Source organism: Silurus meridionalis, chromosome 19, assembly GCF_014805685.1.
Source record: "Silurus meridionalis isolate SWU-2019-XX chromosome 19, ASM1480568v1, whole genome shotgun sequence".
NCBI lineage: Eukaryota > Metazoa > Chordata > Actinopteri > Siluriformes > Siluridae > Silurus > Silurus meridionalis.
The window spans coordinates 9,444,908-9,463,772 of record NC_060902.1 but is presented as its reverse complement, the minus strand read 5'-3'; the positions used below and the strand labels follow the sequence as shown (position 1 = coordinate 9,463,772).

General features: G+C 36.8%; 1 protein-coding gene across 5 annotated transcripts in view; it reads right to left on the bottom strand.

The window, feature by feature from the left end:
• The window catches only part of iqsec1b (IQ motif and Sec7 domain ArfGEF 1b), a 204,678-nt gene that overhangs the window by 73,889 nt on the left and 111,924 nt on the right, over positions 1–18,865 (bottom strand). Inside the window, exon 1 of one of the 5 annotated variants that reach the window (XM_046874780.1) lies at positions 16,589–16,748. The exons of 3 other annotated variants lie outside the window; for them this stretch is intronic. In XM_046874780.1, coding sequence (XP_046730736.1) covers positions 16,589–16,740 — 152 coding nt within the window. In that variant the 5' untranslated portion in view covers positions 16,741–16,748. Of the gene's footprint in view, positions 1–5,448; positions 6,110–16,588; positions 16,749–18,865 lie in introns of those variants that run through there. One more of the 5 variants, XM_046874781.1, reaches the window with a different exon arrangement.

Here is an 18,865-nt window from a genome sequence, read left to right as displayed (position 1 = left end):
TATGTAAATAGTATAGAACAAACAAAAAGAAGACCTAAAGCTAAAAAGCAGAGCTACAGCTGTGGTTGTTTAAATACTAGGCAGAAAATGATACAGCTTAGTATTTGAGAGTGGTGACTGGATGACTTTGCTGAGTCTAGTGACTTGACTCAAAGCCCCTTGCCACTAATTTTAGCCTTGCATTGTGGAAGTGGCCAAAAAAACTCTACTGTTGATGGCATGAAAAAAGTTTAGGTTCTTGAAAATCTGTTTCATTACAAATGAAATAATCACAACACATTCTGTTAAGCATAATAAATGAAACTAAAGGGGTTTATTTTCAAAGACAATTTGTGTCACTCTTTGTGCTTAAGGTCCAATTTGAACCTTGAAACCCTACATTTCTGTCCTCTCTAAAAATAAATCCCTACAAACACTTTCAATCTCTAGACAAGATTACAAAAATATAATTTCAGATGAGGTTAAATTGCAATAGGAATAGCAAATAACCTTATAAATAACAAAACCTTTCAATTTAGCTGAAGTGTAAAATTTACTTTTCCTTCAAGTTTTTAGATCACTCTGAAACAGAACACTGTATTAGATGTGACTGAGAAAACGGGTGTTAATTAGCATGGCAGTGTTCCGTCCTCAGGAGAAAAAAAAAACACCTCAGTCTAATGACACGTCTCTTACCTTATTGTTCGAACTGAAAGACAGTACTTCCACATCAGATTCAACATGGCCAGGACATTATTTGCCTGATTACTCCAGATAGGTTTCCCAAAAAATTATATTTGATTCCTTTAATCCAAAAAAGAAGAAGCAAAACAAGAGCATAAAAACTAGATCACTGTATGAGACACCTACAGTTGCACTGTGTACTTATGCATCAACATTTCTGGTGTCCAAAAAATACATTTCTTCCATTTCTTCCTTTACTTGACCACAAACAGTGTTTGCCGTTTTAAAAAAGCCTAAAGGAGAGAGAGAAATGATGAACTCAAACCAGTTCCAGTTACTGCTGTTGTTACTGGTGTGTATAATTCACTTTCATTTTGTATCCAAACCAAACTGTTCCCTTCTGGGAGGTTTCTAGGCAGGGCTTTGAGATTACCAAGTAAGGCTAGCAGCTAAACAGAAGGCATGCCAAGCCTTACTTCTCTAAAGTCACATACATAATATGGAATGTTAATTTCCTATTTTAAAGCCTTTCCTCTGGACAGTCATCACTTTTTCCAGCTCTACAGTTCAGCTTCTCTCATCAGTTGGGGAAAAAAAAACCTGTTTCCTTTGTGTTTGGCATATGCGACAACGACTAAAGCCACGTGATGACATATGTTGAAAATTTAGGCAAATATGTTCCTGCTCTGAGATGACACACTGCTTGACTTAACCAGTCATAATAAAGCAAAAATTAGTTGTAACAGAATACAGAGTTGCATGTGATTTGTGGTCATGAGTCACTGTGAAAATGTCTTTAAAGACCATTCCTGTTAATAAGAGTATTATGTCATCAATTAGAACAGTCACTGAATAAAGCTTGAAAAAAAAAAAATTCATCCACAAAAGGAAATGGTCTAGGAACCTAAAGGAGACCATGAATTTAAAGCAATGAAGCAAATGGAAAGCAAAATACAAACATGGTGCTTTAAAAGTTGAACAATATAAATAACTGCACAATACAAAAAAAAAAAAAAACTAAACAAAATTAAAGCACAATAAAAGTGTATCAGGAGACGAAATATTTCAGAGAACATGTGACCAAGTGAAAGCAATATCAGACACTGCTTTAGGGTGAAAGCTTTTCACTATTGGTTTTACGCTCTTGAAACCATGTCACCACCAGCACCCTCACCCCCTATAATGCCTTTATTTGATTCATCATGTTGCCTGTGTAGAAGAATTGGTAGCTTGAGGCTCAAATCTGAAACTGTAAACCCCAAAGAAACAGGAAGAGCACAGGGGTGTTTCAAGAAACAAAGATATCTCAGCAAAGAAACTTCTCCCCAAAGTCCACCTGGGAATTGTATAATGTCTCTGTGTAGATCTGAGTTTGGGTTTGTACAATACACAGAAGTGTAGTAGAATGCTCTCCCCCCTTAACTCTCCCTTTCTCTCTCTCACACACAGACAAAACACAATCTGACAAAAAAAAAACATTTAGGCTCCAAACAGTCTGTAAATATTCCCCAAATCTAACATTCTCGTGATCATTTCACATTTTTGACAGCTTTTTAGTGACGGTATATGCTGAAAAACACTGCAAACGTGTACATAGCCTCCTCCATCTAAGTGAGTCTGACATAGTAACAGCCTCCTCCACGTTCTCCCATTAGCACATGCATGTATCCAGTTTTCCTCTTTCATAAGCCTTCAAATTTTTGGCATCTGTAGACAATTTTGGGGAAACAATTGCTCATGACCACAAAAATCCCTGCCAACATTTCCCTTGATGTATCACACAAACACTAGTGCACAGTTTTTATAAACTACAACGTTCTTCAAACTACTGATCTTCACACTTTCTATTATGAACAGCGGCCTATTAATGATTAATCTCAGTATAAATAATGTACATTAAAATTATTACAGCTGAGACCAGTGTGGAATCCTGAGTGTGGTCACTGACTTTTAAACCTTGATGTAGATGAACAACAGCAGCTGTGGAGCAGGATCTACTTCTGTCAGTTAAAAAGAGGGATCTGTGGTAAGCATCAAAAATATGAAAAATATCACCTGGTCTGCAGCTATATGCAGATGGCATGATCCGCATTTTATCTAAAGTTCATTGAATCGAAAGATCAGGCTGCTGCTTGTGGTGTAATTGTGTGGGAAATATTTTCTTGGCAAATATTGGGTCCCTTAATACCACTGCTTGATTTCCACATCTGATCTAAATATTGCTTTAAATATTGACTTTTCTTGGGCTAAAATATGCATTTTGAGATGAACTGCTATACTTCAGCATTTTATTAAATGCAATACTAATAAAACTAAGATTCACAAATGAAATTTATTTGACTGCATCACTTTTATTTTAATAAACTTCACTTTTAATGACTGTAGACAGTGTATGGTGAAAGGAATGAAAGTGTGTGATTCTCAGTGATCACAAAAACAAAGTACTCTCAAATGGCAGTTTCTTCACAAGGCAGAATCTACAAAATAATACATTCATTCCATGCACACAGGAAAAAAAACATTTTGTCATCAACATCAATTTGCATAGCTTAACGTAACAGAAGAACATCGTTTCAGATTTCTTGTCTTTATGCTACATACATATTGGGCTATACTGATATACCCTTAACACTGAAACAGGGAATTTATTACACTGCAATTCAATTTAAGAGAACAATGAGAAATTATTAAACGTCTGGTGTGATTGGCTACACACTACAAGTGCTTATGCTTGATCAGTCAGCAGTTTCACACGTCCCACATGGTGCTAGGCTTCAAAATCTAAGCAATTAACACTTATTTGACAAATGCAATTTCTCTTTATCCTCAAAGAACAACATGCCTGTAGAAAATACTAAACTACTCTCTTTCTGTGTTTGATGAATTCCTACAACATATGTTAGGGATATTGTGGAAGACTTCTTAACTAGCTAGGGAAATCATCAATGACCTGCTTCCATAGTTTGTGCGGTGTATGTCCAAAAAACACTCTGTGAAATGCATATTATAATAATATAAGTATAAGAATAACCTCATTCTTTAGTAATGGTGTACAACCAAACTTAATGAATAAACTGGAGGAAAACTGTACCTAATCAAAGCCAGTGAAATGTGTTGAGTTACCAGAGTAGAATAATAGAAGGCCATCAGGTACTTCCATAGCCTTGTTGGAAATGGCATTAAAATTGACACAGCAATCCAAACACATACTGGTTTTGCACACACCTCACTGACCTGTTAACGTGGGTCTTTTCTTATCATGGCCAATGCAGTCAGTCCCAAAAATGTTAAAGTTTATAGTTCAGATTTGTTTTTAATTAGGCCAAACATAAACCTTGATTTTTTTTAGTTAAAAGGTTTTTAAAAAAAAAACCAACAAAATCTTGCTGGATTTCTGTTGTACATCACAAAACAACACATTAAACACACTAATATTGGCTGTAACACAAGTAGATTCTGGACTTTTTGTCTGTATCCTGTAGAAAGAGTTAGTTCAGGTTTACCTGAGTTTTTGCAAGTATTTCTGTCAGGGAACAGAATCCCTACTGCACAAATAGTGATATTAAGAGCTGAAAAGGTAGAAAAGTACCGTAGATAAATTCTTGTATTACGAAACACCAAATTCTGGATGATTACATAGTTAATTGTGATGTTTTGTGGGAATTGCAAGAAGGGAAAAAAAACCCCAACAACAATAGACAACGCAAACTACACACACACACACACACACACACATTTACACGTGCCATAAGGATGGGGGGAGAAAGCGCTCGTCAGTTACAGATTCTGCAGGTTTCCTACATATCCACAGCTGAGACAGCTGTCATCACCACCAGTGGGTGTCCTTCTCATCTTTTCCACATCCTTGTTATATCTAGGGTCAACTTAACTTTACTGAGATCTCAGCTGAAGGAATCCCCTGAGACGTTCTATGCTATGATGAGATAAGAAAGAAAGATGACTACCCCCAGGGAAGACTGGAGTATGTAATTCAAACCAGTCTAAATGGGAGATATTTTAAATCACAGCTTTACAAATTTGGTTTTCTGATACCCCTGAAGAAGAATAAAAGGGTTAAAATTTGGATGCTGCATTTGCCCATTATTGATGCACAAAATCCTTCATTACCTTTCCAGCTAATTACAAAGCACCAAATGAACTGAATAAGCAGTCCTGTGAAACAATGCACTACAAAGCATTATTTAATGATACTGAAAGTTAATTTGGTGAGTTTTCTGCTGTAAAAGAAAAAAATGTGGCTGATAATAAAACCAGTTTGTGCAAATTGTATTAAGATTACTAATGATATTTTATAAGGTAATCCCAATAAAATCTTAACTGAAATTTATAACATACTGAGATGTAAACACGTTCTTAGTGTCAGATGCTTTCGTTCTGTTTATGTCATTCTGTGATCCTTGTCAGATCCTGAATATGTTGAGAAACATTTTCCAAAAAGAAAAATCAAAAGTCAAATCTTTTAAAATATCTGCTGTACTATATCTATCTGTACATTCTTAAAACCAGACCACACACATGGGTGGGGCCAGGATAGAAGCACAAAACTGAAATAAGCTCGAGTGTAAATGCTCCTGTTCAGAGGAGCACAATTGCTTCTTTAAATGAAATCATTCTAACTTGCTGTCACCTTAGCTGCTAACCCCATCACTGTTTCCCACTACCTCTGCTAGATGATTCAGACCAGTCTCTGAGTTATCACTGCAATGGATGCAAAAGGTGGTCAGAGAGTAATTAGTGTTTATATCAACATGACAGTCATCTTACCTTTTGTAGAACCCACTGAGAGGCTGCAGGCACAAGAACTGCCAGTAATCCAAACACAATGCCTTAAACTTTAACATGATCTTTAAAGGCGACAGCAAAATAAACAAGCAAACTTTAGCAATTTAGCTGATCCTAGTGTCCAGTGCTGATCTATCCACATGTTTCAACACTCATTTTAGCACCTGATCAGAAGTATCTTCTGAAACCAACAGTGCTCAAGGTCCCTCTCCATGTCTCTTCCGCTGTGCAATGAAGATATCATACATGTTAAGAGACATACACAAAGGCTAGCTGTGAGTTGTTTCTCTTGCCTCCATGGAACAGCATGTTGGTGAGCATTATTGAGTGAACCGTAAGCTAAAGACGATATCCTCCCCCAATGATTTTTAATCCGGGAGGTCTCTTGCTTTTTCTCTCTTACTGCTAGAAAAACAAATAGAAGGAAAAGCCTTCTCTCTCTCTGTCTTTTCTGCTCCTTTCTTTGCCAAGATCTTTGGGGTCCCCTTATTGTCCCCCAGAGTCGATGAGAGCAGCTAGGCTCACAAACCCCCCACTGGCCTGGCTTGGATTAATTATCCCGTATCTGATGGTGCACACCCTTCCGTAGCCATGTGGACAGTGAGAGGAGATAATCAGAAGAAGCACATGGTGCTCAGTGAGGACATGCTCCTACCCCAGCCAAGGCCTCCCACAAAAATGCTGATGCTGGTTGCCAAGCAACGGAATCCTGACGCTAAAATACCAAGCAGGAGGCTGATGATACAGTTGCTGATTGGGCAAAGCCTGGGAAGGAGGGGTTCCCCTCTGAGGTCTAGGTTTTTGTCTCAAATCCATTATGTACTTTGTGATTATTTTTCTATCGATGCAGCTTGAAAACAGCAAACCAAAACAGTGTACACAGTGGTGGAACCATTTTATGGCTTTGTACTAGAGATTGTGATTAAAAATGTGTAATTAAAAATACACATTTAAATGGATTGGCATAGAGCCTTTTAAACATTCAGCATAATGACAAGAATATTTTTTTTATATTGTGCAATGTATTAACCAGATTTTGTATTAAAATAACCTTTACTTTGAATCTTTTAATTTAATTGTACATTTCAGTCTTAAAACATTTAGAAATGATTAGCACTTTATTCCATTTAGCAATTTTCACAATTTCTTTTGTCTTTAAAAACTTATTTTAATTTAAACCCACACACATGCGGTGTGTGTGGACTGGGCACTGTGCTAAAATAAAATGATTCTAGTTAAAATCTCTCTGCTCTCTCTCACGCTCTTACATTTACAGGCAGCAACTTCAAGAAGCAAACAAACACATAGCACATAGAATCTTACTTTCTCTGACACACACACACAGAGTGCCTGTTGGAATAGTAAACAGTGGTTTTGTGTAAGTGGACAGTGAGAAATGTGTTCAATCTCACTGCCAAATAAAAAGATACAAGTGGGATGCTGTGGTTCCCACAGAAAGAACAAAAGCACTAGGAAAAAGAAACCTAAATAATTACAGCACACCTAATTAAATATCAATGTTCAAAGATCCCTTTAATGTTAAAATTCAAACGTTTTTATTTTCTCTACCACAACATTCTATCAGGTTAAAATCAGGATCGATATTTACACATTATCTACAGACACAAGGGCACTTTAACTCTAACCCTGATATATAACAAGCACTTAATTCGCTCATAGAACAAAGTCCAATTTATTTCACAAACAGAAGGCAGGCAGTAAGTTCACATTAATTCACCCGCAACTCAGTCTTTCTGCAATTTAGCCATGAAGTGTTTCCATTTTGTGGACGCTTAACATGTTTAGAGCCCATAAATGTGTAAGCATACGAAGTGGCCACACATGTTCCTACTGGTTCGTTAATGAGGCACTGCAAACAACTCTTTTGTCTGTGGGGCAGTTAAGGGGGGCATCTTGGCAAGAGGGGGCAGGGGAATGAAGCAGGGAACACATGCTGCTGCCAAATGAGGACACATCCATCATCCAGCTGGCAGTGGCGAGTCAGGATGGAAATGCATAGAATACAGAATCACAGCGTTTTACCCAGGGTTCATTTAAAAATGTGCAAAAGAGTGTTTATAATAATGAATATAATATACTAATGAACATACTGGGGAAGAAACGGGAATAAGAGAAAACAGAAAAATAGAAGTTATGAAAAAAATGTCTGTGTGTATTTATGCCCTAAATATAAGGAAGGTCTCTGAAGAAAAAACAACAAAAACAAATACTATTTTCTTAAAATTCAAGCTTCATTTATCTTTAAACCAACAAGGCCAAACAGAAGCTGTAGAACAAAGCTGAGCAAAGCCACTAAGGACTTTCAAGTGTTCAGCCATTAGAGCCACTTGTACACCAGGTGTTACGTCTTAGGGCCCAGCTGGGTAACGCTTCCCAGTGAATGAGCTCCAATGCCAATAAGTGCTAATGGCCTCATTCAGCACCTGGGGAAGGACATGACGCACACATAACTACTACTGCAGGCTTGTCCTTCAACCTTCACTGCCTTCTGAATCGATTCCTTCAAGTCATGACTGGCACTTTTTATGATACCAGCACATCGTAACTTGAACGTCCCTCATGGGAAATTGAATGCTATTTGAAATTCATAGAGACTAATTCATTAAAGAGCAGATGTATATTGAATGCATGGGTTAATTGGGTGATGTTATCACCATTTACTCAACCCCTGAAGATGGAACTCAAAAGAAGGAAATCACTAAGACACGATTTCTTTTCAATCTTCACTTCCCGCAATCAAAAGGTAAGATCATGAAACAGTGTTAACACTAGACTGAATGCTCCCAACCCAATGATATAATTTTTTTTTTTAAGTAAGCAATTTTACTGTAAAGCTGGTTACCATTAGCAAGTAAAGAGTTATTTAGAAAAACAGATATGAAATGAGCTCATTTATGATTTAAAGGCTGGGCTACGATGTGTCTAACTGTGAAGCAAATGACTCCTTATTATACTGAACAAACATCCAAACATGAGGGCACAATCTTTTATACGATAATCTAGTAAAGTATACGTAGCTGAACTGAGAGCTTACTGTAAGCACATGAAAATGATGAAACATCCACTACGAGACAGCATGCTCTCTTGCTCATGATCGTACAATTATACTTTGTAATCAGTTCAAATATGTCATTGTTAAAACCATAGAGAGGAGATAAATATGAGCCCAGAGTATATAAAAAAAGAAGCATTGAGTTACGACATTTATGAGGCAAACGTGCCCTGCTATAAAATATGTTTATATTTTGTGCCCAGTTGTTGCTATAATGTTTCATTCCACATTATAAAATATACCAAAGTGAATATACAAGAGAAAAATTTCAGATATGGATATCAGCTGTAAAAATCAAGAACAAACTGCACACAAAAAGGACTATACAAAATATGCATTGTATCTAGCAAACCAATTGAGAATGTAAAAATAAAAATATTTCTTTAACTTCTTATATGTGAAACAAAGAATATGGTGAATAAATCATACATAACTCTGGAACAAAGGCTTGGTTTGGTAGAAATATGAGTCTAGAATGGGATATAACCTCACATGCTTATTACATTTTCTTTCCTTTGTCCTATGAACAAAGGCATTGAAGTGCAAATGAGACAGATACATCTTTTACCATATATAAAAAAACTATGTTCTGTATTCTCTGTGAAGCATCTTTTTTGTGCTTTACCTGACATGCACTGGTTCTCTAAAATGGCAAGTTAATGTACTGGAGCTTTAACACAGTGTGGAGGAAGTTCATGTCCACTTCCCTTGTCCAGATATGACCTGAAGATAAAAGGTCATGGTGCTGTTATTATTTCTCTGGCTTTACTGGAGGAGGGGGCAATAAGAGCTAAATGGAGGCAGACATTATTCCAAGCATGGTGGCCGGGTTTAAAGGCCCTCGTGAAGCCGCTGCCAGCTTGGGCGGGACAGATGGGCGTGTAATTGGGAGTTATTGTCGGGGCACGTGGGGCCAGATGGGGTCAGAGCTGGAATGATGAGCACAGGCTGTGCGTTTATGGTCTCCATTTGAGAAACTAAGCAAAGGTTTTAGGTGTGAAGATTAAGAAGATATATATAGTCTCAGCTTTCCTAAATCAATTTTGTTGGCTGTTGACAATTTAATAGCAATCGTTAAAAACAAAGTACTGTATAGACAAATCCAGTGGTATATCCAGAGGATAGAGAATATTTTTAAGATACAAAATGTGCATATAATAAGGCAAATAAAAATATTGAAATAAGGTTTTCTTATTTATTTATCATTTTCATTTACAGTGACCCTCTGAGGTTAAGAAATCATAGGAAAATAATAAAACCATTAAAGAAAGTCTTAGGTCTGTCATTTAATAAGGATAAGGTCATTTTCTTTAGATTTATTAGATCAGCTTTCATCTCTCCTGAGGTTCATACATGAACAACAATGGGTTTTATTCTCACAGCCGTTCTGGAACTACATCAAGACGATGCAATTTACATCCGCAAACACTGGAAAGTGTATAAATAATTGGATCTCAACATTCTCGTTCTTATTATCATGAGTTAACATTACCAACAGTGTTCTACTTCATTATTATCACAATTAAAACATCACAGCAACCATATGAAATCCGGTCAATTCTTCTTGTGTATTAAAAAGGAGGTCTTTAGCTCCATATGCTTACTCAGTATTCAGTGTATGCAAAAGTCACAGTGCCTTAGAGATGTGCTCCCTCTAGTGGGTTTAAATGAACACCCCTTTCAATTCAACTTTGCTTTAGTCATTTGTTTCCTGCTTTCTAGACTCTTCCAGTACACACGCAGATCAACAGTGTCACATCCAAAAGTGCCCAGGTCAAGTATTTATTATATTTGTGCCCAGTCCCATAACAGTACATTACAAAAATGGTAAGTTTTCAGGTTGTAGTGTAGTAAAGTTAGGCACAAATGTTATCGGGCTCCTGACGAGCACAAAACTCAGGGTGCCAGTATCTCAATCTTAAGTATGGACAAAAATACCTTAAGGTAATTTATTTTTGTGGCTGAATCTTAAAAAACACTTATTGGTTATACAATGTACTACACTGGTAATGCTTAATAGGTCTTGAAATTAGCATTATTTATTGCATTACTTAAACAAATCATGAACGTTAGCATTGTTACACCACAAGTAACATTAGCAAAAGCAAGAATTTACAGTCACATATTTGCTTTAAAAAAAATTAACTACATTCACCTGCATTCAACAACATTCACTTTTTGGAAAATAAAAGCAGCTTGTTCCTAAGACTTGCCTCAAACATCTTCATTAAGGTAGTTTAATATTGGTCACTTTGTGCTTAATTCTAATTGGTTTATTTGGTTTCAAATGCTGAAATATGTAATTTGTTAATGTTAATTAAAATGCCAATGAATTAAGGTCAGTTAAGAAACTTTTATATAAAAGTGTTTACCCTAATTCATTTTGCAAAGCTATTATGTTATAGCTTATAAAAACAGTATTATAGAACAAGAAGAAGCCACCTGGGATCTGGCAAATCCTTAAGAAACCTTTGGTCTTTATGTTAAACACTCGTAGCTTATTTAAAACGGTATGTTTGTGAAAAGAAAACATTACTCTTGGTAAAAAAAAAATGGTAAAATAGTGACACTGTCTTCAAAAATTACCTGAAAAGTGGCATTGGCAGACAACCAATACATTACTACTAATTATTACTTACTGCCTGGAAGTATGTTTTCTAGCTACTCAGACTCAAGCTTACCTTCACAGATCAGTGGATTTCATCATATTAGATCTATATCTATACGTTGGATTCATAATTAGAAAAAAGACAATACTTCCGGGGTGATGTTGATCCACACTGTAAAGCATGGTAGTGGTGGCCCCAAGTTAAGAGTTACACATTGCCACTTGGTTGCTACCCTGAGTAATCCCTTCCTTATTTGGACTCTTGATGGAGGCTTCCTCTAGGAGTGTTGGTTGTGCTATATTATATTTGCATAGGAGTAGTGGTACATATGGGGCCATGCCCCATATCTAATACCCAATCTGAAGTAATATGTCTGCCAAATGCACAAGCAATAGTAGAAACTCAATTACTATGTAGGTTTTAAATGCACACTTCATGTGAATTATACATTTATTAGAGTAAAAAAAATTTTTAGGAAGTCCACAAGAGCTCACAGATTTATATGAAAGCAAACGGTGAACCAGTTCCTGTGGTTTAAACCTAAAATAGCACAAAGAGAACAAAATAAATTTTACTTTTATTTTCCACATCATGACACACACCTGAGACAGAGAGCTCCAGATATAATAAACAACCCTTCATGATGAACAAAAATTACTAGTTGACGTATTGCATCATTCAAGTGACAATTTTCAGATGAGTTTTTATGAATATGTGTGCTGAGTCTTTACTTTGGACTTGCTGTCTGTTGCAGGTGAACAAAACCACTCTGGAAAAAAAAAAGGTGAATTAAATGTCACTAGTCTCCAGCTTTTTGACTGTTGCTCCATTTACAGTGAAGAGTTGTGCAAAACAAAATCAGCCATCATGGATTCATTTAGACTTTTGTAAAGAAGTAAAAGCTCCCTCGTTAGTTGCGAGTGAAGTGCTGCTTGTGTCAGTTTTATAGAATTCTTTGAGATTAGAACTTAGATATGTAAGATATATGTTCTGCATCAGCAATCTCACAAGGACTCACATGAGTCATCAACAGTATTTAAAATCCAGACATACCAGGTGTTTGTGCAAATGTCGGAGGGTCAGGATGTAATATGGTCAGACTGTGTGCAAATGGTAGCAGTAAGTAAAGTAAGAAAAAATAATTATATCTAAAGAAATGTGTACCTTACCTTAAATATCTTTGCTGCTAATTAACAGCTGTCCCATTCCATTGATTCTATTTCCCCAACAATCTGGAAGGAATTTCTCTCTAATAATAATTTAGTTGTCTTTTAAAGTTAAATGAATGTAAATAAAAATCATCCTTACACTGTGGCAGAGTGGTTTCTGGTTTGACAAACGTCACATGAAAGAATGCTATTTGAACTGTTGGTTGCATGTCACTGTCCAATCCCACTACGCCAGTTAAGATTAGGATCGACAGTACATAACAGATCATCATAGCAGAAAAAAACCTTCCAAATGCATATCCTCTACTCATCATTAAAGCTATAATGTAAGCTCTTAGTTTCCAGCCATTATGTATGATTTTATTAATTTGCACATTTACTGCAATTACTATTTTACACTGTAGTGTAAAAAGCACTGAAGCTGGAAATGCAATGTGTGGTCTGTGTATGACTACTGTATATTCTCACACACACACACAAACCCCAACATATAGCCATTATTGCCAAAAAAAACTGCCAACAAAATTGAGTACACCCTAAGTGAACATGTCAAAATTGTGTCCAAAGTGTCAATATTCTGTGTGAACACCATTGTTATGTAGCACTGCCTTAATCCTCCTGGACATAGAATTCACCAGAGCTGCACAGGTTACTGCTGTGATCCTCTTCCACTCCTCCATAATGACATCATGGCACTGCTGATGTTAGTACCAGCTTAACTCATGCAGCCCCAGAAGATGATGCTACCACCACCATGCTTGAAAGTAGGCGACACCATTTTCTTGATACACCTCACCAGGGTATCGCCACACATGATGGACACCATCTGAGCCAAACAAGTTTATCTTAGTCTCATCAGACACAGGACATGGTTTCAGTAATTTATGCTCTTGGACAGGTTGTCTTCAGCAAACTGTTTGCAGACTTTCTTGTAAGCCAGTTTCAGATGTTGTTTCCGTTTGGTCTGACCACTGACAACCGGACCTTCCTTTTCTGCAACCACTAAAGCAAGGGTCACCAACCTTTTTGAACTGAGAGCTACTTCTTGGGTACCATTAATATGAAGGGCTACCAGTTTAATACACACAGTTTTCAGTTTGATCTGAAATAACAAATTTGCTCAATTGACCTTTTATTATATGTTATTATTAATAATTAATGATATTCATCTATGTGAAGACACTGATCATGTTAATGATTTCTCATAAGTATCAACAATGTTTTAAAAAGGAAACAGCTATTTTTTTTTAGAAAAGGCCCGCGGGCACCACGTTGGTGACCCCTGCTCTAAAGCAATGCTGCAGCAGTCGTGCGTCTGTTTTTTAAAGCCTGATTTTGCACCTGACGCACAGCACGAGGAGTCACATTTTTTGATGGACCCTTGCAAAACCTGTTCAGAGCAGAACCCATCTTGGAAAATGTCTGTATGAACCTGACCACTGTACTGTAACTCAGTTTCAGGGTGTTACTGATCTTATAGCCTGGGCATCTTTATAGAGAGCAACAATTCATATTCTCAAATCCTTAGAGTCTTTGCCATGAGGTGCCATGTTTAACATCCAGTGGTCAGTATGAGAGAATTGTACTGAAAGCACCACATTTTAACTGTTTTAATACAAGATATACAAATTTGTATGGTCGTGTCAAGCAGACAAACACATAAACATGATGAATAGGACATGTGCTCTTTGCATGGTTAAAAGACGTACAGCTGTTTTCACTTAGGGTGTACTCACTTTTGTTGCCAGCTATTTCGACAGTAAAATCTAAAATATATGTTTTAGTAAATGTGAGGGGTTTACTTACTTTTGTTGCCAGCTATTTTGACAGTAATGGCTGTATATCGAGTTATTTTCAGAGGACAGTAAATCTATACTGCTATATAAGCTGCACATTGACCACTCTAAAATATATATGTATCAGTAAATGTGAGGGGTGTACTCACTTTTGTGAGATACTGTGAAATACTGTGTGTGTGTGTGTGTGTGTGTGTGTGTGTGTGTGTGTGTGTATAAAATGCAAAACAAGGTTTTATGATAAAATGATAGTGTAAAGCATTACTGCTAACGCTGTGTCAATGTAAAAATAAAAACGAAGAAATGTTTTAATAAATATTGGGAATGAATGTTTTTATATACGTGCAGCTTCAGTGTGAGTGCTACTTGAATGTACAAGAGTTTAAATAGTTTGCTTGCATTTACTCTAATCTTGCATCACAACACCCTTGCTTGTGATAAAATGACTATAATACATGCCCTCTCATGGTTTATGGCTTTCTTTTAAACATGATTACATCTGAGAGATTCAAGAAACAGAATGTACCACAACACAGCTGAGGTACCATGAGTTAGGCAGTATTAAAGAAGGGAAACTAGCTCATTTGTAATAAATAGTAATTATTAATTGATCAAGCTGATATAAATCCTTTAATGTGTTTGCCACCATATCTTATCCCTTCCACAAATATTGCAGTCCAACCAAGTGTTCAATGTATTAAATATTAAAAACATGTTTAAATATTAAAATCTCCACATCACCACTCATTTATAATTATTTGATAGGATCAAGGGCACCTCGACAGCAGACTTCAAAATGATTTGAAATCATGGAAGTGGTTTAGATGCATAACTTAAGCACTATCATGGTTCCATCCTTTTATATCTATTTTAATACAAATGTATGTGTGTGCTTTCCAGACATCATTACACATTTAAATTAGATTGAATGCATATCCAACCAACCAATGATGACGATCACAAAATGTGACACATCGGTTCAGGGCTGCTAGCAGCTATCATAACAATGGAGGAACAACAATATGGAGCATCCAGCTGAATTGTGCTCTGATGGCCTGCTTGTTAGTATGTCTGGCTCACTGCTAGCTTCCCATAGCATGTACTGATAGTGGCATCCAGTCACACATGCAGAGCTCAGCTTGTTACCATTACACTGACCCCAGCATTCATACCTCCATTCTGAGGCATCACATGTGTTTCAGTCAGGGAAAAGACTGGTTATAGAGAGGGGGACTGATTAGTCATGGGCTACTTTGAAGGAATAATGGGGGATCAGAGTGACCTTGAGGAATGAGCACATGATGTTCATGGCAGTCCCAGACCTCCCCTCCCCCAGGATGAAACTGTGAAGGTAGAGTTACATTAAGTCAAGGGCTAGAGACATAGAGCCACTCTGGGTTCAAGAGTAGCTGTACGATAAACCATTTTCTAACATGTAACATAAGAGAAAATGTTAATATTTTTGAGGAAATATGAATAGGACCAGAGGTGTTATACTATATGGATAGGAAACTATCATTTAAGTATTTTATGAATAAACATCAGCCTTAAGCAAATACATCAAAATCAATATAAAGTTTTCGCTGTAAAATCTTTCTCAAGGTACATTTCTTATCAAGATTTAAAATGTACACCAATTTTCCACTTTTCATATATTTTAAAATAATAGAAAAGAATAATTTAAGTACCTCCATGTAGTTTTGAGCTGAGCCAAAGTGAGCTTATGGTCATTCCTCTACACTAAATGCAGAGGTACACAATCTGTCCAGATTAATAAGCTTATGTGAAGTGACTGGGACTTTATCTGTGTCAGAACAACGAGGCGCTGAAGCAGAATCAGGCTCATTCGTGTAGTCTGTCAGCAGCGAGGCTTTGAAAGCACACAGGCTTATATGGTTTCCAAAAATAGAAAGTGTGACGACATCAGTGCTACGCAAATGCCTGTCCACAAAGTCTTCAGTTTGGATGTGCGAGGCATGTCAATGTTCATTCTTATCCCCCTGCACGCAGGTCAAAGAAGCTCTAGCTCGGCTCAGCTCAGCACAGCCAAGGTAGACATTTGAGACATGCAGGGCACGTCCACATCTCACACTGCTCCTGAATTAAGCTTCACAGTAACATGCGGCGAGAAATAAACGAACAACATAATACACACAATGAGGAATTAAACATATTTAATTAACACGCTCAAGCCTGCTAATCATGATCATGGCACGCAATTATTCTCTATAGCGTGTACGTGCCAGAACATTTTTAAAAAGTCAACAGCTGTAACAGATCAGCCACTGTTAAAGCAAACAGCATCTCTTTATGTTATACACACAACTCTATACAAGCTGCTGAGATCACATATGTATTGCCTTATTTGTAAGTTGAATTATTTAATGTGATGTGCATTACTTGCTTAAAGCAAACACATTTTATTTTATGTTTTTAGCAAACATATGTTTATTCCACAAGAACTACAGTACTCACAGGTAGTAGAGTCTGTTAGCCATGATGTCTCCGTGCCGTTGGTGGAAAAACACAGGGACTGTGTGTAGTGCAGGCTGCTCACACACATACACACACACACGCACACAAACGCACACAAACTGATGCGTGTCCTCGTGCGCACACAGACACATGCACTGCTTTCTTCACACACTCACAAGCTCGCTAGCTCATTCAAGCTTATCCATAGAGGGGCGGAGTGTAATGAGTGTGTTTGTTTGGTGTGTGGGTGTACAATGCAACATCAGCATTCAAGATGACACGAGAAATCAGATGAGCTTCTATATGTGGTGCGTAAAACATAGCAGGAAACATTTCAGATGCTCCAATTCACCAGAACACCGTTCATAATACAGCACACACAACTCTTCACTCTTGATGTCCATGTTTTTTTTTTTTAATGACTCTATATGGCTTAGTATCTCAACTTTATTGTGGCCCAAGGATGCAGAGATGCATCAGGTCTGCTGGTAACCATGGCAACAGAGGCTGTTTGCAAAAGCATGTCCAATCATAATGAAAGAGTTGTGGCATCAGAAAGTCACACCTTTTCCTGTTACCAACTGATGAACCATTAAGAGCTAATGAAGTATTGTGCAAATAGACAGGCAGGTAGAGAGTATAATTGTAATTGGGAGCCTGGCAGATGGTGCTTGACTCAAGTGAGCGATTTTGGCAAGTGCATGGTAATAAGGCTTTCCGGAACAGGCACAATTCATTAAGAGATTCACTTGCTGCGAATAAGCAAAATTCATAAAGAGATTTATCTGCAGGGGAAAAAAATGCTCAAGTGAAATATAGTAGGAGATTTAATGGTTTCCAGTAAAAACATAAATGCAAGATTTCTGAAGTCATAAATATTGCAGTCAAACTGAGAAAGTAGTCCTATGCAGAAAAATCTAATGTAATGCAAATGTAATATTCTTTACTAATAAATTTAAACCGCAGAAATTAAGGTGTAGTTCACAGAATTATTTGAGAAACCTAATGCTACAGTGGAAGTCCATCATCAACTGTAAGGTGTAAAAATATTTTATTTTTAAGAATTTTAAAGTAAAGGCTTTTACTTTGTAAACAATGAAGCTCAAGGAGAAGCTCACATCACTCACATAAAACCTTATACTATAAACAAAAGAGGAAATCTTTGTCACATCCATAATTTTGGATCTAAAGTTTGTCTAGAACAAGAGTGCATTTATTAATAGTGTCTTGGGCTGCCATCTGGGTGTCACTGTTCTGACTAAGTTTATAGGTTTCAATTATCAGAATACCCACAATCCAGCAAAAAAAAAAAAAAAAAAGGGACAATAGAAAAATTGCACAATATTGTTAATTAGCATGACTTAAATAAATATAATTTCGATAAAGATATTTAGTATGCGATACCTTTCCCTTTGATTTCTTCAGTTGTAGCCTAGTGGATAAACTTGCACAGCTTTTTATAGAAAGAAGAGCCATTGCTGTTCCATTCAATATTGATGTGCTTGAAAAGTTGATGAGTTGGAAAAAGTTGTGAACTCAAATGTGTTAAGGTTTATACCATATATTTAAGTCTTTATCATGATTTTTACCTTTGTGTACAAGAAGAGTATGTAAATGAATTTCCAGCAAAAGTAAATGGTGGAACAGGAGTTTACAATAGTGCATTTGTTTAATCCTTGCTCATTTTCTTGTTAACATAATTTTCCCAAGGAAAACACGGGGCATTCCAAAAGTATTCAGACCCCCTTCACTTATGTCTTATGTTGCAGCCTGATACTTCAAATGTCTATAGACATGATTTAACCACAAATCTCTTATACCAGAACCCAGAACAGATTGGAATGTTCTTACAGAAAACACTAGAATTGCAACTCAACATTCGCTTAAGACATGCTTTCTGAATCAATGAGTAGAAAAGTTGATTGTGTGTATGTGTGTGTTTGCATATCTCCAACTAGAGACACAGTAAATTGCATCAATGTACCTTTTAGGGCAGCAGGTAAGTGCCAGAGAGAGGCCACTGGCAGCGCGGGCTACTTAGTAACAACAAAAATGAAGGGATGCTTCCAGAGACATCACCATAACATAAAAAAATCATAACATCTACTCTGTAATTAATAATATTTGTGCACTGGGGTTGGCAGCAATACATGATTAATACATTAAATAGTCAGCACTTAGGTGATGTCAACTAGTCGAGAAGATAAAACAAATTCTACCTTTAACTACAGTACACAAGAACATGCTGGGAAAAGTCTTATTTTCTTTAATAAACTC